The sequence below is a fragment of the Papilio machaon genome, chromosome Z (genome assembly GCF_912999745.1).
Source record: "Papilio machaon chromosome Z, ilPapMach1.1, whole genome shotgun sequence".
Taxonomy (NCBI): domain Eukaryota; kingdom Metazoa; phylum Arthropoda; class Insecta; order Lepidoptera; family Papilionidae; genus Papilio; species Papilio machaon.
In genome coordinates this window covers 7,632,576-7,658,649 of record NC_060016.1, presented here as the reverse complement: position 1 = coordinate 7,658,649, position 26,074 = coordinate 7,632,576, and the positions used below count along the sequence as shown (strand labels likewise).

At 33.2% G+C, this 26,074-nt stretch overlaps 1 protein-coding gene across 1 annotated transcript in view; it reads left to right on the top strand.

The window, feature by feature from the left end:
• The first annotated feature begins 5,709 nt into the window (after positions 1-5,709).
• Positions 5,710-26,074, top strand: part of LOC106717088 (homeobox protein caupolican) — a 47,902-nt gene continuing 27,537 nt past the window's right edge. The window contains exon 1 of the mRNA XM_014510799.2: positions 5,710-5,997. Within this exon, the coding sequence (XP_014366285.2) occupies positions 5,956-5,997 (42 nt within the window). The 5' untranslated portion in view covers positions 5,710-5,955. The remainder of the gene's footprint in view (positions 5,998-26,074) is intronic.

Genomic DNA, 26,074 nt, shown 5'->3' with positions numbered 1-26,074 from the left:
ACATAACTTATCAATTCTAAATGACCCCTTCAATATATAACTTAAAATTAAAATTCTTGTTCAATTACAATTATGCAAACAAATTAGTAAAATATTTTAAAGATATGTAAGTTTTTTATTTATAAAAATAATTACCTAATTATTAAATCCACCGCAAACATTCCCTCTATCCTAATAATACTCTATCTAAACTAGGTCTCGAAATCCAGAATTCGGTCAATGGGGTTAATTTATAACCCAATTTGAAAATTCGTTTGACCCTCAAAATAACTGAAGAGCTTTTGTTCGTTCGATCCTAAATTAAATAAAAATATACATATCAGGTTATATGAAACTTTGCTTGCACTATGACATTTGATGTTATTCATTATTAAGACACTAGCTTTTACCCGCGACTCCGTCCGCGCGGAATAAAAAAATAGAAAACGCGGTAAAAATTATCCTATGTCCGTTTCCTGGTTCTAAGCTACCTGCCCACCAATTTTCAGTCAAATCGATTCAGCCGTTCTTGAGTTATAAATAGTGTAACTAACACGACTTTCTTTTATATATATATAGATTTGCTATGACTATGACATTACATTGCATGGCGGGTTTAGCAAGTCAAAAAGAAAATCGAACGCGAATCCAACGCGTCCTCGTAAGTATTTAAACCTCAGTCCACAGAGAATGTGATTATATATTCCACATCGAAATGCTACATGGGGCACGTGAAAGCCCATCAGTGGAACTCTCCCCTGCAGTCACTTACGTAAAGGCCAATGAAGCTAATTGATTGATTGATTGATAGAAATACCCATTTATTCCGATAAAGGTACCTTTACTGTGGCTGATTCAAGAATAACGGCTAATCTTGCAGAAAATCTTGTCCAATATCGATGAAAGAAACAATCGGAAACCTATTGCAATATTGTTAAACTAACTTTTGACCGCAACTTCGTCTACGCTGAATTAAAAAATAATGTGAAATGTATTTCTTGAGTTAATCGAGATTATGATAATTGCCAAATTTCAATAAGATGTGTTGAACCGTTGCGTTGTTGTTGAGTAATGGAGTAAATATATGTGTTCTTCCAGATTGTGTTCGACGGTTTGGTATACACATCTATACAAAATTTCATCTAGATGCAGCCGTTCTGGAGATACCTTCTAACAAACAAACATTCATCCATCCATCTAAATATTCGCATTTATTATATTACTAAGTTTAGGCAAGACAACCAACAGATATCCTGTGATTGTGCGATTATTGAGAATGCTATTTATAGATACAATACGTTACACTTAGTATTAAAATAAAGTATTCTAGAAGTGAAAATGCAATTAGACAATTCATTCATTAATTTATTTTTCATTTCAGATTTCATTTCATTAACACGTACAAGGACTGGACTGAAACAACATGCCAGTAGAGAGTTTCCCTTAGAGAGTTTCCCTTCCGAATAAGATTCAAATCTTTAGAAGAGTTTACTACTACGAAATCAGTAGTAGCATTAAAAAATAAGAACGTTTTAGTATTAAGTAACTGTTATTGTGTGTTGAGTGCAGGAATTCAATTTAACGTTCAAGGCGAAATCTTCAATAGCTTTAAACTTTGCCGCCGTCAAGTTGCTAGTATGAAGTGTCTATATTTGATAATATCACAGTCAATATGGCACATCGCTAACATATATTCTTATCTTTAACCAGTAGACCAAGACATGAACAAATGGCTCGTATTGACTATCAATACCTATATAAGTACATAATATTTTATGCTTCAATGCTTTAAAATATTAAGCGATTTCATAACTTAACCAAATTATTTTGCTATAGAAATTCTTATATTAGGAGTAGACTGTACTCGTACCAACAAAATGTGAATCAGGATACCTTAGTTTTCACTGCCAAACAACCTGCACAAAAAGATACTGTCTTCTCTGGTTGTCTCAAAGAAATTGAGAGGAATGACAAAATTGTTTTAGTCAAGTGTTTTGGCGTAGGAAACATACGTTAGATTAATTGCAAATTAATTTCGTGACAATCGTTTGATCTTTTTTTAAATCAAATTCCAGTAAGTAGCCCGAGTGTTTCAGTGCAGTAATAAAAAAGAAGGAAATGCACCTTCTTTCTACGAGTAAATTACTTTCAGACGTGTCAATTCAATACTTACTACTACTTTAGATTCAATATCTATTTGCACCTTCTTTGCGTTGGCAATTCTTCACTAATTTAGTCGAAAGAAGTTATATTATTCATATTATTCCCCTATAAAATAATAAAATCGATATTATTATATTTATTTAAGGGTCTATACTGCATTCCCCAATAGTCTAATGATAAAGGGTAAGAACAATAGACTGCCGATCGTGTGCTCGTGTGTTTGAGTCCCGCCGTTGGATCTTTCCGCTATCGTAAGCTAAGAGTATATTCTCTCTATCAAATGAAAAGTTAATAAAGTATGTTTGTTTCAATCTCTGTAATTTGTAATAGTTACAGAAGTCTTTATAATAAGAACATTGATTAAAAAAAGGCGTGAATAAAGCATTTTAACTGAAACTATTTCTAATTTTATCTAACACAATTCTGTCTCATAAGCTTAACAATTTCTCTTGTTTACGATTTAGGGGCAGGTGCTTTGAGCAGTATAGAAAAATGTCGTAATTTCCTTATAATCTCTAGATTTAATAGTTTTAAAGGGGAATAATGGTACTGAGAATTTGACAAAATTATCATTAATTTTGAGGTTATCAGCCATACCTAAATATTGGACTCCAATATTAATCAAGACCTCCACTATTATTAAAAATGTCATGATTGTTATAGACTTTACAAAAAAAATGACTGCTAGTATTTTTTTATTTACATTTATTGTACGCCACCATATGGTGTCGGCCTAAAACACATTGACTACTTTAGTCAGTTGCATGCAATTGTTATTGATATAGCAAAAATGACTCCTTGTGGTCACAGTAATGGCGGTGGTGGAAGACAGAGCAGTGTAGCGGAGCGTGCATCGGCTGCGGAGTTTGCGCGCCGAGTGACAGAGAGCCGCGCGCCGCTCAACCCAATTGGTCGCCCCTCTGAGCCCGCCCTGGCGGGGGAAGAGCGGGGCAGGGGGGGGCTTAACACGCAACTCACACAAGCACACCACACCTAAGATAATTTATTTTATGTTATACCGTTTGAATATTTTATATCTGTGTGAGTTTTTTGCGTTCAGTGTGAAATATTTGCGCGCGATAAGAAAGAAGAGGGGAACAGATCGATCCGGGTAGCGTTGCGCTTTATTCTCCCGTACACGTTCGGGTTTGTGTCGTTGTTGTTTAATTGTTGGATAGTAGCCGAGAACCGGAGCGCCTGGCTCTTGTAGTCATTTGAAACTCCTAACTCACACTCGTGGTGCTACCGTACTGTGTTTATTCCTAATCAAAACAAAAAAAAATTATAACAGATAATACTTACATTACGAAACATTACCTTCTCAGAGTTGCATCAGGCGGAAAATCGAAAAATAACACAATCAAACAAATACACAACTTCTGTTACCAAATTATCTAAATAGGTAGATAGCCGTGAGTCTAACACGGTTAGTCAAAGTGTTGAATTTTGCAAATATTTGGTACTTCAATGTTTTTTTTAGATCTTGAATAAATCTTAAAAGGAGTAATTAAAGTTACGTAAAATTAACACTTACACATGTAACCAATAGGGGTAGAAACAGATTAGGGATATTCAATAATAAATGATCCTGGTAAACTCTTCTCCATTCTTGAATATGCAAGCATTTGCATGTATGTAGGTATGCTCGTCGATTACGCATATTCCTTATATCGCTTTATAAGAAAATTAACATTTAAAATCAAGCTAACAATAAACATTAATTTTATGGTCAGGGTAAATTTAAATTTTAAGTAAAATCATAACTTTATTCGACAATTAAAAATATGTTTATATCTTAAATGCGGTCTCTTCATACAGATCTTAGTCTTCAGGTATTTATATTAAGTTCGGGACATCGGTGAATTTATTCAAAGGAATTAGTATATTTTTAACCTGTTAATTTTGTAAATGGTATGCAAATGAAATAATAATTAACGACAGTATTAACCACATTTATAACGAATAACAACATTACTTTAAAATAATTCATATCCTGAATTTAGAGTAATGACTCCACAAAATTCATTCAAAAGTAAATGAATCTAGTTACATATATAAATGGGAATTAAATTGTGTAGTCCTTCTAACATTAAGAAGTAAACTTCCAAATAACTATCTGTCGATATGAAATTCTTAAAAAGTTTTTTTTAATAGCATAATCATTCGAAATATATTATCCACTGTGAAATATACTGTGAAAAATCTGGACAACTCAATAGTTTAATTATTTAAGTACAAAACTAAAATTTGGGAGAAAGGGAATATAGGTACCTACATCCCTTTCTCAACAACATCTAAAACAAAGATTTACGTTTATATGTATTTTGTCATGTGTAAACTGACTGAGTGAAGTCAGTTTACACATGACAAAATATGTAGGTATAGGTTACATTTGGTAAGATTAAGAGAAGTTATAATTTCTTGTATAAAACTTGTACCTAAATAAAAAATGTAACATTAAAAAAAAATAACAAATTTGTAAACTTCTTCCTGATTTCCCATACCTACTAATTCATTGATTTATTTTTCTACATAATATTAAAGTCCTCTTAATTTAAACTGTTAATGTGAGTTTACTCTGGTCGCAGAGTCGATAAATGGGCCATCTCTTAATTAAATAATCGAATCGATAAAATGTAGTTAGTTAACATTGGCACGAACTATTTTACGACCAATTATAGCAACAGAATACTATTTAGATTGATCAGTGATTTTAAAACAAGGGGTTTGTAAATTCTATTACACGGCATAAAAATATGTATTTTGTACAAGAAACATAACACTTATTGCATGAAATACAGCAAATGAAATTGTATTTGAATCGATATATTTTTTTATGGAGTGAGCCATTAATTTAAACAAAGCTTTGTCGCTATCCTAATGAAGTAAGATGGACTGTCACATGGACTGTAATATATTACAAAATATATGTTGCTACTACAAGTAGTAGTAGTAGTTAGGTAGTCTGCTCAAGAGCAGAGCGACCTATACAACGGTTGCTATTGTAACACAACGCCACCGAGCCTCAACAGTCTCGCACATCTACACGAGACGCGGTGTTGCGGCGGCAGAAATAAAATAAAAACTAAAGATTACAAATGTCGTGGTTACCTTTAATGACATGCAAAGCTATCATTAAGTCAACTACGGCAAACTCGCTCGTCGTGCGCCTCGTCCTCACTGTTAATTATCACAATATATATATACAGCGTATAAAGCGAAATAAAAGAGACCGCTCCATAGCGGCGGCAGCATAAAAAACACGAGAAAAGAAAGAGAAGCTTTTGAAAAAAAGAAAGGAGTGCATCTCCCCACCCGGAGGCTCCCCCACCACCGGGCGGCGGCGAGCGGGAGCGGGCAAACGGGCGGGCGGGCGGCCTCTCGCGGGCACCACCCACCGCAGCGCAAAAATCGAGAGCGTCGGCAGCGCGCGGGGTCAAACGGCGACGTGGAAACGCAAACGCACACAGACAGAGACGAGGGCGAGAGGGACGGGCGAGGCGCGAGAGGGACGGCGGCGCCAATTACTATCACCTGGCGGGCCGCTACCGCATTACCCACTGGCGGCGCGCGCGCGACGACGCGCCCGCTGCTCTCCGCGGCCGCTCCGCTCCGCTCTAAGCTCCGCCAGCACCCGGGCCCCGCGCCATCGATCCCGTCGCGCCGTATTCCGCGCCGCACGTCGCACGCTGCACGCTACTCGCTACTCGCTACTAGACCGCGCGGACAACATGAAACTGTGAAGTGTCGTGCCGTGCGGACAGTGATCATTGACTCCAGTGATTATTACACACTTACTTAAAACTGTGAAAAATGACGTCCCAGTTCGCCTTCCGTGGATCGCCCCCCAACCAGGTAATGTCGGGAACCTTTTAATAATTGTTATTTTACTGTGTTATTCCAAAATATTGTCTTGTTTATTATACAGCCTTGCGATATCTTTGAATTTCTTTAATTTTTTTACCATTAATTCAATGCGCTTGTGGTATCTTTATGTGGTTACGGATTTTAGTAAAGTTGTTCGAAAGTTATTCAAAGTTTAAACGGTTAACGTTTACTTCTCGACGAAGTTGTTTGGGTAAATTCAAAATGAAACTATGTCGGTTTTTGAACGGTTTAAAATTCTAAATTATTGTTTTTTTTAAGTATGATTTCTTGTTTTGATATGTTATTGTTTTAATATAATTTAAGTAATTGAGATGAAAAATAGAAGTAACTTAAAATAATGTTAGCCGATGCCGACGCAAGCGGTTTTTTTAGTTTACTTAAATTTTTGTGTTACGGAACAAGATAAAAGTAATTTCATCTTAACATTAATTAATACCCACAAGGTTGTATATACTAATAACTATACTATATAATACTCGTACTATATGATTATCAATCTAAATACGTATAATTTCCCAATTAAAAAAAGTTAAACATTAAAATAAAAAAAAACATATTTTTATACAGACCACGTTAGTCTTTTGAAACAACGCTAATCAAACTTATTTATTAATTTACTAGTCATAAAACTTCTTTACAACATTCTGATTGGTACATTTACACTAACATGAAATCTGACATACTATTCATAATGAGGAATAAGTTTAAATTTGCGTTTTGCTATATTAATCAAAACATGTTTCATAAATAAATTAATTTAAAATTAATTAGAAAAAAAATATTCCAACAAGAAATATGTTTTGCCTTCGATTAACTTAAATTCATCTGAGCTTTAACATGATCCAGTATTGCTTTTATTGTTTCGGTAATTTGAGGCGTGTTCATATTAAGGCGTGGTGTAAACCAATACATTGCCATATACTGATACTCATACGATATTTATCTAAAAAAAAACTTTATCATTAACTTACGAAACGTTTTAAAGTTGACTAAAATCAGAATTGTACCTATCTTATAACACTAGACGCAAGCCATAAGACATTTTGGGTTTTAATGCATCACATGTATACATTTCTTTAATTAATGAAATAATCTTTATTTAATTTGAGTTTTACAATATTTCAGACTAGTTTAAATTGTTGATGTTGCCGTGGTTTTCTGAGAACAAAACTGTCGTCATCCCTGTCATTATCTTTGATAAAACAAAGATAACAATAAACCACGGTTAATGATAATTTTGAATTGGAATTTGTACTGTCAAATAAATATTATAATAATATCAGTTAAAGTAAACTAGATATATGATGAAGACAGAATATACTACGTATAAGTAAGAAGGTAAATGTTTCTTGTTGTAGTTAACAATAGTCTACATTCCAAAACAATACTGGCTAGAATTTTGTACGAGCGTTGGAATATTGTTAATAAAAAAATATATTACGACCACTAAATGTTCATTATATCTCACGATCAAAAATTACAGCATGATTAATAGCAAATATCACTGTCTTCGGGATCGTAGAACGCGTCAGATAATTTTTGGAACGTACACTCGTACCTGTTGAATTGTTATTTCCACACATTACCGCTTGGCCGACACCCAAATAATATTCACGCTTTTTATATTCAAAAAGTTTATTTATTTTTAAATGTCATTGTAAATTAAACGTATTAATTTGTGTTTGTTCTATATCTGAACTTGTTCCGTCTACAGCTATTGTTTCCTTTGTCATACTGATATTATAAATACGAAAGTTTGGATGGATGGATGAATGTTTGAAGGTATCTTCAGAATGGCTCAACGGTTCTTGATGAAATTTGACATAGATGTAGTACATAGTCTGGAAGATCACATAGGCTTCTAATTACCGTGCGGACGGAGTCGCCGGCGACTGCTAGTTACTTTATATTTCAAAATCCTAGTTAATTATAAACGCTTTTTATTACTCTCTGTGATAAACTTAAAATTCGCCATAGTAATGCTTGTCAAAATTCATCTTCATGCTAATTACCTACTATTTTTTTCTACTAAAAAACTTAAGTTGGAATTTCGTAATTATGCTAGTATTGACGATACGAAGCAAACACGAACCAATTTCGTGTATTATATGTTAATTAATGGTAAGCAAGACAAATTTTATAAAAAGAAATTTACAATGCATTTGACTTATTGACATTACTTATTTATCGTTTTCTTTTAAATACTAAGCCAATTCATTTTTCATTATTTACGAATTACTTATAAAGCAATAATGAGATATACATGTTTCCCAAATTGTCTTGTTCTTATATACATATATTATTGAAGTTTTTATACAATGAATAATGTAAAAATCAAATAGTAACTGCATCAATTAAAGTCACTTAATCGTAAATGAAGGAACAAAATATTATTCGAGACCATATCATTTTATTACGCCTATTAAAGTAACGAATACGAAAGCCTTACAATTACTGACGATTGCGACGAGAGTTGGCAATACCGCACTGTAATTAATAGCCTAGACATAATTATGTACTGAATAAACACGCGCTATTTGAGGTACGACACTGCAAAGTTTTAATATAAAGAGGCCGCTTTCTGAAGGCTAGGCATCCGCTATGCAAGCTCGATTTTATGCCTCGATCGAGCTTGTTTTTTTTTTCTTCTTCGTTTATTCAAGTTATTTGTCGTCAGCATATTCTGAGAAGGAACATGCTCAAGGAGGGACTCTATTTGTGATCATTATTTAAGTTTTGTACTCCTAATTATCTCTTAAGTGCATATTAGTTCAATTATTAGATTCCCTGTCAATGATGTTTGTTATCCGATAACGGCTTATTAAATTTCATGGGTGTTTAATATTGTTGGTGGGTTTTATCTGTCCATTGGGTTCGCGCTATATTAAAATAGTGAATCCTAAGTAAGTAGACGTTAATAAAGATAATGTTATGGAACGATTCGGTCGGGGCCTCGTGCGTGACGTTCGAGCTCCACTTTTGCTATCTCGTTGATAAGATGCCACCATGTGGTGAGGGAGAGGGGAGAACTCCCTCCCCCCTTGGGAATTATCCTCATTATTTCTTATATCCAAGCTTTGTCCGCATCCAACTGCCTCTTTACTTTGTCTGGGATACGTGAGTACGTTCATTGTTTACTTTGTTTTGATCCACGTTTACTTAAAGTCTAATATTTTTATTCTATAAAATACAGACTATTTTACAATTAAACATGTTCGTTTATTACCAGAAAAAAAATGACTTTAACTTTACCTTATAACAAGCAATGATCCAATTATTTTTGCTTTGGTAAAACAGTTTTTTTTTTTAATCTTAACAATTTTTCGTGCAAAACTAAAGCGACAGATAACCAGATAACGTCGCGTCGTGGCAAATCATACTCGAAAACAAAAATATTACATTTTATGTCAATGAATTTTTTTTAACTGCTCATCTGACTACTAGTCTTCGTTTCAATGTGTTATAACATAACTATGTACCTGAAATGATTTTCACGAATAATGGTAACCATAGCCATAAAAAGAATAATTATTCTACGAATGAGCCAATACTGTGAGAATAGTTCCATAGTTTTATAATAATTTAACAGTTATTTATTAAATATTAATTACCTAATAATAAATATTTTGATACATCATACTTAGTAACATAAGTATTGCACCAAGGGCACACAAGTATTTATTGTGACTGAACATAAACATTATATTAGGTTATTTAATATACATCCTGTATTTATTTATTTTTTATAAATAAACTTCGAGCATGGTGTCGGTTCTATTTTTCTCGAAACTTAGTCTATGACCATCTATTTCATAAACATAATTATGATAAAATATTTCTATTAAAAGTACCTTAAACAATAATTATTTAATTTATAAATATTACATTGGCTTTGGAAGATTAAATGATATCAACAATAGTAGTCTACTTCTATTAGTACGCAACTAGTTTATTGCTCTAAAAACAGCATATTCAAAGTTAAAATTTTAAGTGTCTTAATTATGAAAACAGTTTTTTCTTTACAAAAAAATGTAAAACACAATTTAGTTCAATGTACTGATATAATCGTATTACGTTTACTGCTAAATAATAGGAAAATACTTCGTTTTTTCTTTCTAATCCTTTCCCTTCAAACTTTATTACAAAAACCTTTATTTTATTAAATAAATAAATACACGTAATGCTTTTGCGCTCCGCAACAAGGATTAACTAACATAATAAAACAATTGAAGAAAGCATAAAGTTCAATCTTTAATACGTTCGCTTAATCGGAATTCCGACGGGGTTTTTTCTCCGACACCATTCAAGTCCCATTGCGTTCATGGAGTTTTTATTTAAATAGCAATTAAGTACAAGAATGGGCTGTAAACGTTTATGCCGCGTACGCTTTAAGAGCTTGCGTTCACTAAGCCCCTAGTGGCATAATTTTACTTGCCAAATAAACTGGTTCTGTGCCATTTTATTTCAAGTGGACCGCACTATGACAATAAAGAATTTAAGCACATATTTCTTAAATTAGTCAACGAGCAACAATTATAGCAATAAATATGATTCTTGCTCTTATAATGCTCCGATAATATTTCCACTAAATTTCATTGCATCTACGTTTTATTAAGCGCAATAGATTTGGCATAACATTTTTATAACGTAGGGTAGTTACGCAAAACAAATACCTATTAATATTTTGATAACAGCGCCATCTTTTGACTGTAGTAAGAATACATTGTACAGAATTTAATTTTTTACATAGTTCAACAATGAAATCGATGGGTAGTTGGAATAATGTCGCAATGGATATTGCGACAGTCTTCGGGTTAAGTCAGATTCGGTATCTACGGACCTAAATACACCTTATATATTTTTTTTACTTAATTCTGATGAAAAATGACAAAAATAGAAAAATCACTTTGTACATTAATTGTTTGTTCCTGGTAAACGTTTAGAAAAATATTACTGGAACAATACGGTTATGTTGAAAGTGAAATTTTTGTTTCAATTTTAGACCAGCAATTGTAATTACGGCTTTCTTCCAGGGAATAAAACATGTAAACATTAAACGCACTATACATTACTGTACCTACTTTGATGTTAACAGATTCGCACTAAACATTGCTGTACCTACTAAACTATCGTTGAGTCGTTACTCAATGGCAGCAAATATTAAATCACGCACAAGACTACCAAACTATAGTTATTTTATTTGTATTACTGAAGATAATAATCTACAATAATTATTTTACAATTTTATAGTCATCTGTTCATGATTCGAATTAATGTACCTGTGTCAAAATTTTTGTTTTCTGATATTTTACAAATGACATGTACTTAAATCATCATCATCATCAACCTGCCCTTATCCCTATGGAGGGTCGGCATAGTATGTACTACTCCTCCATACATCTCTATCAGCCGTCATATCTGAATTTACCCCCTTCTTACGCATATCCTCTTTCACACAATCCATCCATACTTTCTTTGGTCTTCCTCTACCTTTATAGCCATCCACATTCAATCTCATTACTTTTTTGTTTATATGATTATCATCCCTCCGCATAACATGTCCAAACCACGCTAACCTTCTGCTCCTCAATTTCTCGATAACTGGCGCTACTTGCAAACTTCCTCTGATATGCACATTCTTAACTTTATCTTTTCTTGTCACACCACACATCCATCTTAGCATACGCATCTCAGCTACATGCAATCTTCTTTCATCCGAAACCTTGGTGGCCCAACATTCAGATCCGTACAATAAGACAGGTCTTACGATTGACTTGTAGATCTGTCCCTTAAGCTTGGGTGGCATTCTTGGATCACAAGTCACACCGGTGACCTGTCGCCATTTCATCCAACCTGCATTTATTCGGCTTTTCACATCCCGGTCAACACCACCATCGTATTGGACGAGTGAACCGAGGTACTTAAAATCGGAGCAGGTTGGTAGGTCAACACCATTTAAAGCGATTGGAGAAAAGCTGGTCGGACCACCAAAATCGCAGAACAAATGTTCAGTTTTGGTTCTGCTGATTTTAAGACCAGCTCTCTCCAATTTATCTCGCCATTTTTCCAACCTGCTCTGCACCTCGCATTCATCCTCCCCGACAAGCACGATGTCATCAGCATAAAGCATACACCAGGGTGCTTCCTCCTGTATGTCTGATGTTAGCGCATCCATTACCAGGAGGAAGAGATACGGACTTAAAGCCGAACCCTGGTGTAGGCCTACCGAGACACCAAACCTGTCACTATCGCCAACAGCGGACTGGATGTGTGTATTGGCTCGACAATATATAGCACGAATAAGCTGCAGGTATTTCCCAGGCACTCCTTTCACTTTCAAAGCCCACCACAAAACCTTCCTCGGAACCCTATCGTATGCTGTTTAATATCATTATCATCCGCCAATACATTTCCTTCATCGTCTTTAATACACTTGATGTGGTTTACATCTCTTGCATTCCTTTCTCTCTCTCTTGCTATACGGAACAGGCGTTTTTGTCCCGGCGGGCTGTTCAGGGATTCATATAATTTATCTTGTGCCTGTGCCTTAGCAGTTGCGATGGCTTTCTTAGTAAATGACATGTACTTAAATGTCGCAGATAATATATATTTATTAACACCGAAATACGAGTAAAACATAATGGTGACATCTTAGAGAAATTTACACGTTTAGACGTTGTTTCTACGTATTCTACAGCTGAATCTGCAACTCTTCCTGAATTACAAGTAGCTTACAACGAACCGGTTCCTGTGTCGAAAGCTCTGTACTCTGATCTACTGAGTCTTTGTAACAGTCATGATATTCCACAATATTATCACGATTTCTATAAATCTTTGGCATGTGGAACCCACGAAGCTGCTGAGGTACAGGATCCGCTACAAGAGTCAAGTCTTTAGACGTGATTTTGCTTTAAATATTTTGGTACCCAATTTTTTTATTATGTTAAGATAATACGAATGTTGGTTTAGATGAGTTTATTTCCTACAGTTCCTAATAAACTAGTCTTAGTTTATTATAATTAGAGTAGGTACATTTTATAAAATAATTTAATTTAAATAGCACAAGTTTTAAAGTTAAGCATAAGTACCTTTTTTATTAGGAATTCTTAATTTTCATGCATAATATAAGTAAAAAAGTCTTATAAAGTCACGAATTTGTCATTTTAATTATGCTACTTTGATTCAATAAATGATTGTTTAATAATAACATAATGCTCTTTATTTCTACCACTTTAAATGATCCATTCTTATATTTCTAGTAAAAAAATAATAATAATAAAAGCACTGTCAATAAAAATAAGATATTCACGCAAAGATAAAAGATTAAAAAAAACATACAACGATGAATATACAGTAAAATATGAATACCGTCCACAAAACGCTCATCAAGTTCAAGGAATAAGAACACAAACTATGGTTACTGTATCCATCGTGTATCCTATAATACACTGAAAAAAGCTGTAACATGTTATTACTGTATCAACATTAATTTTTTTTTTCGTGGAACAAAGCTGTAAGTGACTATTATGGGAACAACCTTTCGACATAAATAGCAGCAATATGATCTTTACCGATTTTTTCCTATTTGGATAAAATATACAATCTTGTAACTGCAACAGTACTTTAGGCAAAAAATAACGAACAAGGTGACATATAATTTATTTTAAGATATTCAGTGGTTTTATAGTTATTCCATAATTTCATTAAATATTTTTTCCTGAACATTTTCATTTTTACGATTGCGGCTTTATTCCCGGTACCCATCGAAATTATTGTTAATAATTTATAATGTCAAAAACTGGTTCGTTTATTAACCAGATACCTAAGTTACTATTAACTATACTGTAACAGCTGCGAAAACATTAAAATTTTGTTAGCTATGTTAACTGGGAGCGGTAACATTAGATAAAAATATTGTGTTCGTTACGTTTAGGCATTTAAAAAAAACTGGCAATAGTTACTGTTAATTCTGTGCCACGAGTTTTATAACTAAATTAAAAACAGTATAATAAGGCATTTAAATAAGAAAATCACATCATTATTGCTCTCATTTCCACCATAATTACTCACAAATTAAGATTAAATAAATGGCTTTTGTAATTTTAACTGTATTAAATTTTCAATGCCTTCTATGTTATAATTATATTTCAGTATTTAAGAAATAAAGATAACTGTTCGTATATAAAACAATTTAATAACATCTTAAATCCAATTAATCATTTTATTACACTTTTCCTTAATTTACTAAACTATATTCTATACAACTACAAAGCTGAAAACTTAGTTTGTATGAAGGCTCATTCTATCTAAAGCTTCTTTCTAACCATAGGTTTTCATTGCCACAGTTTTATAATTTACTAATTATTAATATACAATATGATGAATAGTAAAAAACATGCATGAATTCACAAGGAAATTAGAATTACACAATTGCAAATCTTATCTCATACAAATTCCGTGAATATGTTACTTCTTATCCAAGCTAACAGATAACGAATCGTTCGACTTCTCTGACCATGACATGATGTTACTTGAATTGTCTGAGAATGCAGTCAACAATCGAATAAATTCGGTGCAATCGAAGTAAAAAATGCATTCTCTTAAATTACGTTTATATTAACAACCAATCAGCATAACCCTAGAACTTCTGTCTGTATGTACTGACAGGCAGAAGACTATTCATACATATTTATACACTCCAATTTTATTAATATATATAGAGCATAGATGAGAAAAAGTTATGATAATAATAGAGTCCTTAGTTAACTAGTGTTTAAGCTTCATAATCGATTTGAAGTGTACTATATTAATCATGTTATTGTTGAGATTGAATATACGATGAATAATACGACGGAGTTACATTTTAATTTCGGCCGAGGTTTTTTTGCAGCTGATTCTTAAGTATTTTCATTATGTTAAACGATGTGGAACAAAGGGCGACAAGGTTGCCTTATTCAGGTCGATATCGATGTTGTCGTTCTGACTGTTGTGTTCCAGATTAATGTTTCCTGAATCGATCGAAACATCGTCACTTTTACACATTTAAATTTCGAATATTTCTTAGGTATTTTCAAAATGTCTTAGTTTTTTTTTATCATCTAAAATCACGCGTTTTAACATTTTTTTTCAATTTTTATTTTGCAACTGTACTGTTTCATTTATTTAAGAAATTACAGAAAAATGCAATACTCTTACCTTCAAGTAAATACAATTCGTTCAATGTTTATAATTTCCACAGAGCATAGAGTAGGGTATACAACGTCCTCATTTACTTCTTTACGTAGAAAAAGCGCTCGAACATTGTTACAATATAAGGTTCCAGCTGACCTCATATTTTACCCCACTACTTAGTAAATGCTAAATAATCCAATAACCAAAGTAGGTATACAATTTCTGTCAGGTATAGGTACTACTAACTATGTATAATCTCTTAAAACATATCACTGTGACTCAAAGTTCAAAAGAATTTGTTATAGTTTATATTCTATCCGTTTTTTTATAAATTGTCAAATGAGCAAGAAATCCAAGTGATTTCAAAATAATAAAACAAAAATAAGTAAGATGGAAAAATTATTAAGTGTTTAATCAATTTTAAATGTACGTTAATTGTCAAAGTTCATTAAGCAGTGGCATCTTTTCAGTGACTTCTTCATTTCTCGTGTGCATTGTAACACTTTCTCACAAAAAATTATTTAAAATAAACCTATCTTACATATGCAGTCATATTTCATATTCATTAGTACATCATCATATAAAAATAACTGTTCATTACAGTCATTTTTATGCACCGCTAGAGTCTCTGTGGCGCCTACTGCGATGTGAGTGGTCTCCAAGTAATTGACTAGTCAATGTTTGTGACGGTACGTTAACTTCATTTCGAGCACACCGTACAAGAGGGTTCTAGTAACTTTGTTTACTCTGTCTCCAAAAGCCACGTTTGGTGCAACACACTATCAGACCTCAGGGACGTGGTGAAAATTCATTTAACTAAACTGTAGGCACAATTTTGAAATACTGTTCAAAAACATTTCGTTACCCCATTCATTCTCTTAAAAAAAAAAACGAGATCACATTACGTTTTTGTATAAATGTTTTGGCGGTGTAAATCCAAAGTATTAATACTTTATGAGCAACATTGGCTTTCCATTTTGCAATCGACCATCGCGTCCTGGTCCTTTTTTGTTCTGTAATTTAACGTTCAATGCTTACTTTTTTATTCTTAAAATAAAACGGCGGTAATTAAGTAAACGTGCTTACGGCTGCCTATTGTTCTCAATGACACGCTGACCGTGTGTATTGAAGTAAAATAATATTTTAATATTCATATTAGACCTGTTGTGATTTTTGCTTCCAAATCTGTCGATATAAACTTCCATTTTTTGGATAATGCGCACTTTTGTTACGCTTAAAAACTTAAAATTATATATTGCAAATTTTATCAATCTGATTTTTTCCTTATGAAGGTTCGTCTAAGTAAGTACTATTCATAAACACATCTCTATCAATCGTTATATCTGAATCCACTGCCTTCTTACTTATATCTTTCATATAATATATTCATCCTTTTTTCGATCCACATTGCAAACGTCATATTCCGATTACTTTAGCATGGCATTCCGGGCTCTAATGTTATCAAGCTAATTTCTTATTGGAAATAAGGTATCATAATATTTTCTGATTGGATATAACCTTATTGAAACGTCATGACTGGCATTGAGCCCAATGTATTTCCTATTAAGGACGTGTTTGAATGCAATAAATTGTATTAAATGACTCTTTGTTACACATTACTCAATTATAAGACCACCCATATGTTTTATTAAACTTTGTTCTTTAACATTATTGAGTCGCTAATTTAATAATCCTGGTATCTAGTCTTTGCCTATTTATATTGACTAAGTACTGTATAAGTCTATTTGTATAACAAATTGTGAAGAATTCACTCAGGACATTTAGAGGTACATAATCACGATATAAATTTGCAACTCTTAGAAGATATTTTACTTTATAGTAAATGTATATTATTTAATCATTTTAATTTAATTGATTAATTTAAATCAACGGTGAAATAAAAATTTGTATTGTTTGATGATATGTTAACATTTACTATATTGTTCTACGTATAATCTATTTTCTAATATAAGTAACATACAACAGTTTCACTGTACAATAATGTAATCGTTAATTTAATTTTATTACATTGAAACTATTTCATAAGATAAAGACATCAAATTATTATAAAATCATATCCGATAACATTAAAGCGTTCCATTAACCTCTATTAAATACTGTCGATACTGTAAAGTACTTAGAAAGTTAAATTAAGATGGTGAATAAAATTAAAATGATATCTTGGTACGGGCAAGTCATGTCGCGTGTATCGAATCGTTTATCAACATCGAGAGGAGGTGGTAGCGGCTTCGCGGCTACCCCTCATCAGATAGTTGAGCCGTTTCTCCTGATTCTCGGAAAGTTCAATTAATTTCTCCGAAATGAAGGAAGTGTGTCCACACTGTACGTAGGACCTTGTTATCTCGTTACGGTGGCATCGGATTGTGGTGGCCGTTCCACGACAACCGGATTTGTGCGAGCGTGCGCCCCGAACCGAAAGAGACAAAATACACACGAATACGTACCTGATGTTGCACCGCAATTTGTACTCTGTCAACACTCTCAGAAAGCTTCGTTTACCTTGTAACATTTTACGCCTACTGATTTAAAAAAAATATCTCACAATTAAACTCGTATCGAACGCAATTATTCATATTACCTTTTACCTCGATGAATAGTGACACTCATGAATTAAATTCCTCGGCTGCCAGATAAAAATACGACATGCCAAAAACGAAGTCGTAACATTATCAACGGCGAGGCCATAAGAAAGGGCGTCGCGACCACAGATCTTTCGTTAGTATTCCTAATCAGGTGACAGTAGTCCCGAGAGATGTTATTATGTGAACTGGAAATACACATGTATGACAATTAGTGGATAACTCTCGCCCACGGTTGGAGGCGATGTACGAAGTGTTAACATGCTATTAGTTGACGTCTCGTCGTCACCAGATTGTCAGCGGAACAGCCCTGTTCCTTGCACAAAAATAAAGCGTCTGCTTTATTACATAACACATTCCTTCTCCGAGTTCTCTTTATTTTTTAACAAACTTCAAAAAGGAGGAGGTTCTCAATTTGTCTGTATACTTAGAGCTAATGTACCATGATTTAACGTAGTGCACATTAATGAATTATAACTGTCAAATGACAAATGCAGCACAATTTTAAGAGCACTATTATATTCATATGGATCTTCATATAAATTGATTCTAATATGTTTCGTATTCGACAAAAAATATGGGAGAAATACTACGACTAATATTTTTCAATTTCACTGCAAAGATATCATAGCTTTATTATGTCACCGTCATATTAATAAATCGAACTAAATGTGAGAATTGATGCGAATATACCGTATAGAAATGGAGTTATTTTGGTATTTCACTCGACGATTAGTGATTAACGACAGGGAGCGAGCAATAAAGGTTCGATCGGGAACCGCACGGGATGTTTTGAATCGCCACTGCTTTAATAGCGTCTGCACTAAACGACAAATCAAATTCCTATAGCGCATTTAAAGTTCTTCACTGACATTTTGAATTATTTAAATTTGTTAACATATTAAAAATAAAAGTTTCGATTGCTGTAACACAGGCATAAATAACAAACGCAAAAAGAAGCCGTTTTTCAGCTCTCACCTTCGCACTCTCATACACACATTGTCTAGCATATGTTAAATTTGCATTCTCTTACCAATCTTTTAGAGATGTTACCGGAATGGCTTTAATACTATTATACTAATATTATAAAGGGGAATGTTTAGATGGATGGATGGATGTTTGTTTGAAGGTATCTTCGAAACGGTTCAATGGATCTAGATGAAATTTGGCGCAGATGTAGAACATAGTTTGCAAGAACACATAGGCTACTCATTAAGATTTTTTTTTAATTTCGCGCATACAGAGTTGCGGGCCACAGCAAGTTTATAATAATTATCATATTCGGTATCTTAGGTTATCTCATGCGTTTCAGCTTTTAAGAGTGCATTAATGTCAACCTAATTTTGTGTTAGTGGATGTAGGAATGTTTGCGGCCGCGTCACAGGGGTATTAAGCGGTATAATAGCCCAGTTATTATTAGGCCGCTGCCCAAAGCACTAGCACATGTTTAATACGTTAAGGGAGCTCCATAAATTGTGGCGAACACTCTGAAACAACTTCATTAGCGATATGAATGCGTCCAGCTCCGAGCTTACCATGATTGAACGTTTATTTTTGGAATTATCAAGAAACTATTTTGTTTTGGGATGTCCTTTCGTATATACATATTTCGTATATAAATAATTCTGTCCTTTAACTTAAAAAAAAATACTAGCCATTTAAGAGATTAGCTCTCAGTATAATAAAATAATAAAAGGTGATTTTTACGCTATATATTTTTTCCAGGACTTTTACCAGGCAGTGTGCCTCAATTACACAGAAACGTTAAGAAGCCCTTCAGGTCCAATACAATAATGCGTTTAGAATGATGCGAGTACTGGGTAAAAGCGGGCCTTGAATAAATCCGCGGAGACCTTTATGCAATCATGTGGAAAAAGATTCCCTCGTTTAAAAACAATTTGCATGTGTCTTAGCTACCGTGCATTACAATACGATACTGTAACTTATTAGTACTGATTTTTTACTATCATCTTGTATCATTTTATAACATATTGTTAATTTCTTTAAAATTTGTCAATATTTTTAGAATTTTAAATAAGTGACCAAATTAAAAAGGTATATAAATTTCTTTATACCCCTTTGCAAATAAAATACCAGAGATTTCTTATTAATATCTTAATGTGAAATTATTTTCAATGGTATAAAAATTTAAAAACTAACGTTCGGATCGATAGTTCATAAAGTTTGTTTTTATTCACTCCCCTACCGAGACCGAAAGCTAAACTCTATTTTTTAAATCCAACAACACATAAATAGTAACTTGCTAATTAATACAGTTCTTGCAACAAAGTCACATGGAAGATAGGTTCATTAATTCCCTATGAACTTTGCACAACTTTCAAAATACCATGCGCTTCGTTTAAAGTTTAAAATCGTTATTTGTGAATATCATTCCGGTAACTTTTTATGTTTTTTTTTGTGTCTAATTAAAAGTTAAATGTAATAGAAATAAATTAAATAATTTTGTATTTTAATTAAATAATATTCAGTTACTACTAAATTAGCAATAAAAAAGCCAATCTTGTGGTTCAAAATATAAAAATGTATTCTGTATACCACACAACACCCGTAAAGTTAAATTGATTTGTCGAAACAGGACATAAGAAAAAGGATAAAAAGTATTTCGGCTACATTTCTTGGTTCAATGAAGTGTGTCGACGGTCGTTTCGAAAAGTTGCAATTTTATGAATGAGCTGTTTGAATGGAACACAATAATAACACGGTCTCGGTCGAGGGCCGAGTCGGAAACTGTACGTGTCCGAATTGCCATTTAAAAATTCATAATAGCTATTCGGGCCAGCGTTAAGATTTCAAATCGCCATAAAACACGTCATAATACGTAATAGCGTCTACAGCACACATACTGATACCTCAATAAAGTACTAGTTTAACAAAAATCAAGTATAGCTAAGGGCCGTTAAAAGTTGGACCGTTCAAGGTAGCGGTAGTTCAATGGATCTTGGTATGATTTTTGGTATTCGCCCCAATTCATTCCATTCCATCTCTTGTCATCCTATCACATCTAAGTTCATTCCTCATAACCGAAGTAACATAAAAAAATTACCCTCGTAGTTAGAATATTACCTTAATTATGATACAGTATTAAGGGAATATAATTTTTAAAATTAAATAATTATATTGTCAATGTTTTTCACTGAACTGACCTTCGTCGTTGTTTGCTGTTAATGTCTCTGACAAGCTTGCATCAATATAGTCGATTGGAATTGATTGAAGAATAAACATTGTAATAGTTTCTTTATACCTATACAGTTCTTGTTTCTAGAAAACTATAGAATGTTTTATTAGCTAACCGAAATAGTAACTGAACGTTTCTCACAAAAAAAACTGACATAATAATCATCCAACGTAAAAAGGTATATTTATTTTCTAAAGTATGTATGTTAAATGAATTTTAAAAGAGAATTTTTACCACTTTGATGGTAATAGATTCCTACCATGGTTAATTTTAAAAACTTTTTACCACAAGATGGTTAAGAGCTGACCAGTTGTTAAATGGTTCCAAATAAGCCCCTGAGAAAAGTGGATATCAGGCGACATAAAATACTTTGGATCCTATTATGACCTAATATGTCCTCCTTTTAAATAACTTGTTCAAGTATTTACTGTTTTAAACTGAATTATTATAATCCGATTTTAGATCCGAAAATAACGATAACGGATTTTATGAACACATTGTATTAAGTGGTTAATCAATAACGGTGTTCTGGAGCTTTTATATCCCAAGCGTCACGTATCAAAATCATATCTGATAATAACAAATACAATTTTCAATCTTATGTCAAGTTACTTAGGTTGTTAGTTGAGCGCCCCAACATTACTAGTATTATTATATTAAGTCTTGGTAAAAGGATATCTGTTGGCTTACAGTCTAAATCAATATACGATCCGAAAATTAATTTAATGGCCATATTATTCGTCACCATAAAAATAAGAATCGATTAACCGCGCGCATAGTGAGGGGGTTCCTGTCTCTGTAGCCCTCACCTCTGGTTGCTTGAGTCATGGGATTCCGCAGCCGGTGGTATACTATTTTTTATGTAATATATTTTGTCATTTTTTTAATAAAATGTATTATATAATAAGGTAATATATGAATGTGGAATTATAAAAGAATCTATTAAACATGAATCCAATAAATAACAATTATTTATTTAAAGTAATATTGATAAGCAAAAATAATTGAAGATCAGGCATTTATTTCGGCGTCTAATTATTGCAATAAACACTAAACAATTCTATTATCAAAATTATAATCTAGACTTAGAAAAAAGATACAACACTCGTTTTGCCCACTTGCTTGATCGAGATCGGATAAAACTCTATTATAAATTCTCAACACTATTCATGATTTGTTTTTCCCCGCCACAGACCGTATCCGAAACGTGTTACAAAAAGACGATGAAGTACGTTTAGCGCGTTTGCAGTCATAAATTTTAATTAGTCTCATCTGCTATTTGCACAAAAAGAAAAACATTACTAGCGCAATTATAAAACAAGGATTGCCGCGTATACATTCCTGCCAAGGTGTCTATCGTGTTCGCCAAATAACACCTGCTTAGAATTACCATAACAAACAAGAAAAACTGCAAAAGATCTGCGACCTTGAAAACCATTAAAAAAGCTCGTATTTAAACTTTATTAGAACCAATTAGTAATTCTATAGTGTATTAACTATTTAACAGCTATATTTTAAAAATAATTACCGTACACTTTAAACTTATTTTTAATATTCCTCCACCCTAGTTGTATTCTTAAAAAACGTTGTTTATGATATTATTAACGTGAATACATTAGCATTATACACCATTATTACGTATTTATCTTTACATTATTCGGCGGGATATTAAAATAAACCGGTCCCCCACCAATATTTATTCTTCCCTAATTCCGCCTTAATTAGGGAAGGTGTGAATTTCTTTAAGGCTTTCTGCATTTCAAGGGTGGGCCGAGGCGGTGTCTTATCTCTACGGATATCTCGGGCAGGATGCGGCCGGAATAGACACAAAACATCAACCCGATCCACCATGTAATCGTCCAATTAAAGTCACAATTTTATGTAAATAAGTTTATGAAAGGATACGCGTTCAAACATAAAGCCTCGTGGAAAGGTGTTTGCCCATCACGCACTGTAACGGTCGAAGGTCGTTGACTTTATGAGTGGGAATATAAAATCAACGCCCGATGTTATTTTTAATGAAATTTGGTGTGAATCATATCATCCTATTATTTTATAAAAATATTCACTGTATCTTGAAAATATTAAATATTATATTACTATTTTTAGTTTAACAGTCTTCCTGCACTAAATAGTACTTGAACCGAGTTTGAAATATTGAACCTATTGAAATATTTTCAATAACTTCTCAAAAACCGCAGAATGACTTAAAAATAATAACTTGATTTATAATCTGTATTAAACAGTTAACTTTAGAGAATGGACTATTAAAATTAGTTGCACTTTTTTAATTTATCAGAGCCAGAATGTATCGATAGGTCGTGAATGTAATATTAATTATGAAATCTGATCGATAAATTAATTATATTGTTTTGCCTTTATTTGTAAATTAACCGTTCGAATATTATGTGTCAGGGATAAAATTAAAAGTGCAAGCAATTAATTTTCATTTTTAATATTGATAAATAATTTTATAATTAATTAGTACAAAACACTTTATACGTGAAGGCTTTGAAGTGTTTTTAAGTCAAGGAGTGTGAAAGCTTAATTAATTCGTGATGGTCGATGGTTAACCAATATAGCTTAGCTTTCACGCACTCCAAGATAAATTAATTGTGTTAATTATTAACGCTTCACTTACCATGGGTTTCTGAGACCAAAATCCCCGTTAGAAACATATTGTTATTGCTCTTAAACTCTATTTTGTCAATGCTAATGATAGGGTTGACAATATTTTTAATCCAAGATTTTTTCCAAGAGTTTAGAGACGATCGAGGACTCTTTTTCGGTGTGTGTGGAACTGGTATTATTTCGCAGTCGCACCACGTCTCTCTGATCTGATGCGTGTTAGCCGTTTCGTATTTCATCATCATCAACAGCATTTATCTGCCCACTGCTGGGCTTTTCCCAATGCCTTCCACAGTACGCGGTTCTCCGCCTTCCGCATCCACCGTTTACGTTGACGTTTCGTATTTACCACGAATAAATTGGAAACAGAGATATATTATTACGTATACAATAGTGCATAGGCTATTTTTTTAATTACACGCGTACGAAGTCACTGGCAACAGTATACATATTAAGTTAAACATTATATGTCTGTTTTTAGTCGAAACACTTTAGAAATAAAAATAAGTTAAAGATTTCAAAGATAAAATTTATCTTAAAGTGTCCATTCACATCGAGATGCGGTCTCTTGATACGTGACACTTTTTTTTTCCTCAATATCTTTAAACGTTTTCTCATTTCAAGATATCACCTAAACAATGGCGCTGAACTATTAGATGTCACTTTGGGATAGAACGTAATTTAAGACAATGATATGAAACTATCGTAACTGGATTCTTTAAAAAAGAAATTAAAAATATACAAATACACGCTTGAACACTTTTATTAATATTAATAAAAATACATAACATTAAATATATATTTATTTAAATTTTGATTTTTCATTTTAAATACTATTTATTATACACATATTTATTTATTACATACATATTTATTATATAGATGTTTATTATACATCGCCTATATATTCAAGGAAAACAAAAATTCTAAGATGCTTACATATGTGTGAAGTCAACCAACCTGTACTGAGCCAGCGTGGTTGATTATGGCCTAGTCACTCTTAACTTAGGGTAAGCTCCGAGTCCCTCAATGGGGACTTATAGGCTGAGGATGATGAACCATATAATAAATCTATCTTTTAACAAACTTGTATAACATAAAAAAAGCAAAATAAAAAACCAGCATCACAATTAATGACTGTACTTTAATCGATTGACTAATTTACTAAAGTAAGAATTTACACAAAAATCAACTGAATTAAAAGACATTTATCTTAATAACAACGGTGCCATATAAGATGGATCAGAGCATATAGATATTTTTTATAAACAAAATAGTCGAATTAATAAATCAAGAGCGGCAAATGAATCACGGCCTATCGGCACAATCTAGCGCGAGGAACGAGCCTCGGCACGACAGCAACTGTTAAACAAATTATTTTATTATTGATTTTAATCAGCACAATTAAGCCGGTGTTAAACCGAAGGAAAAATGTACATGATCGAAATAATTCGCATTACTTTTCACTCGCGGAATGGAATGTACGAGGGCAGCTCGGCGTGACGCCTCCGTCTTATCAACGCATCTGTTATATTGTAATGCTTTTTCTTTAGCCGACTGCGTGAAAGGGATTAGACGGGTACAACGGCACTCCAACTATTCAGGGAGCATGTACGCTTCGAATCTGACCAGAGCTTAGGCAACATTCTAGTAAGCAATTACTGCATCTGCTGACAGTCCGTCCATCTAGCCTTTACGATGCAATACAATAGTATGAGAACAGTTGGAAACAGTTGGTTCAGCTTCCATAGCGTGCTAATCTTAGAAGCTTCTTAGAATTGCTAAATATTGTAAGTAATCTAACCTGGGTATATTTCGTCTAATACGCGTAGTCTTGGTCATTCCGATTCGCGGACTCGCATTCGCTTATCGCTCGGTCTTATCCACATTAGCAAGAAATACCGAATTATTTCGGTAATAGGGATAGCCTTATCGTAAATTTAATACTTTAATGATGTCTGCTAAAGAGCCGACTTTGATAAAAAAGCTCGACGTTACCTGGCCGCGGCCGGCTTCACCCACGGTTACGAACTGGCTAACATGTCAACGATATTTTTTGCCCGGCTGATGTCTTTAACGAAATTCATGTCATTGGGTCCGATTTCTCTAAGATTAACTTTTTTACATTATTTAACAAATAGATCGGGTCCTTATACGCTCGAATATTCAGTTACATGGTTTAACACTTAAAAGGGCTTAACGACGCTAACACATCCTGCGGGTTACTATAAAAAAAGACGACAAAAAGAGAATACTTCTCGTGTTTGTTTTTTAAAAGATGTCTGCGCGAGATAAGGTGCAGCGGCACTTTAATCCTGGGCCGTCCGATATTTGAAAAGGATATGACGACGAGTTTTTTCCGTACGTTTTATCTAATAAGCACATATACGTATGTAAGTGCGTAAGTAATAGTTGCGCTGCGCGTTTTGTTCCCCAAGTCGTCGTATTG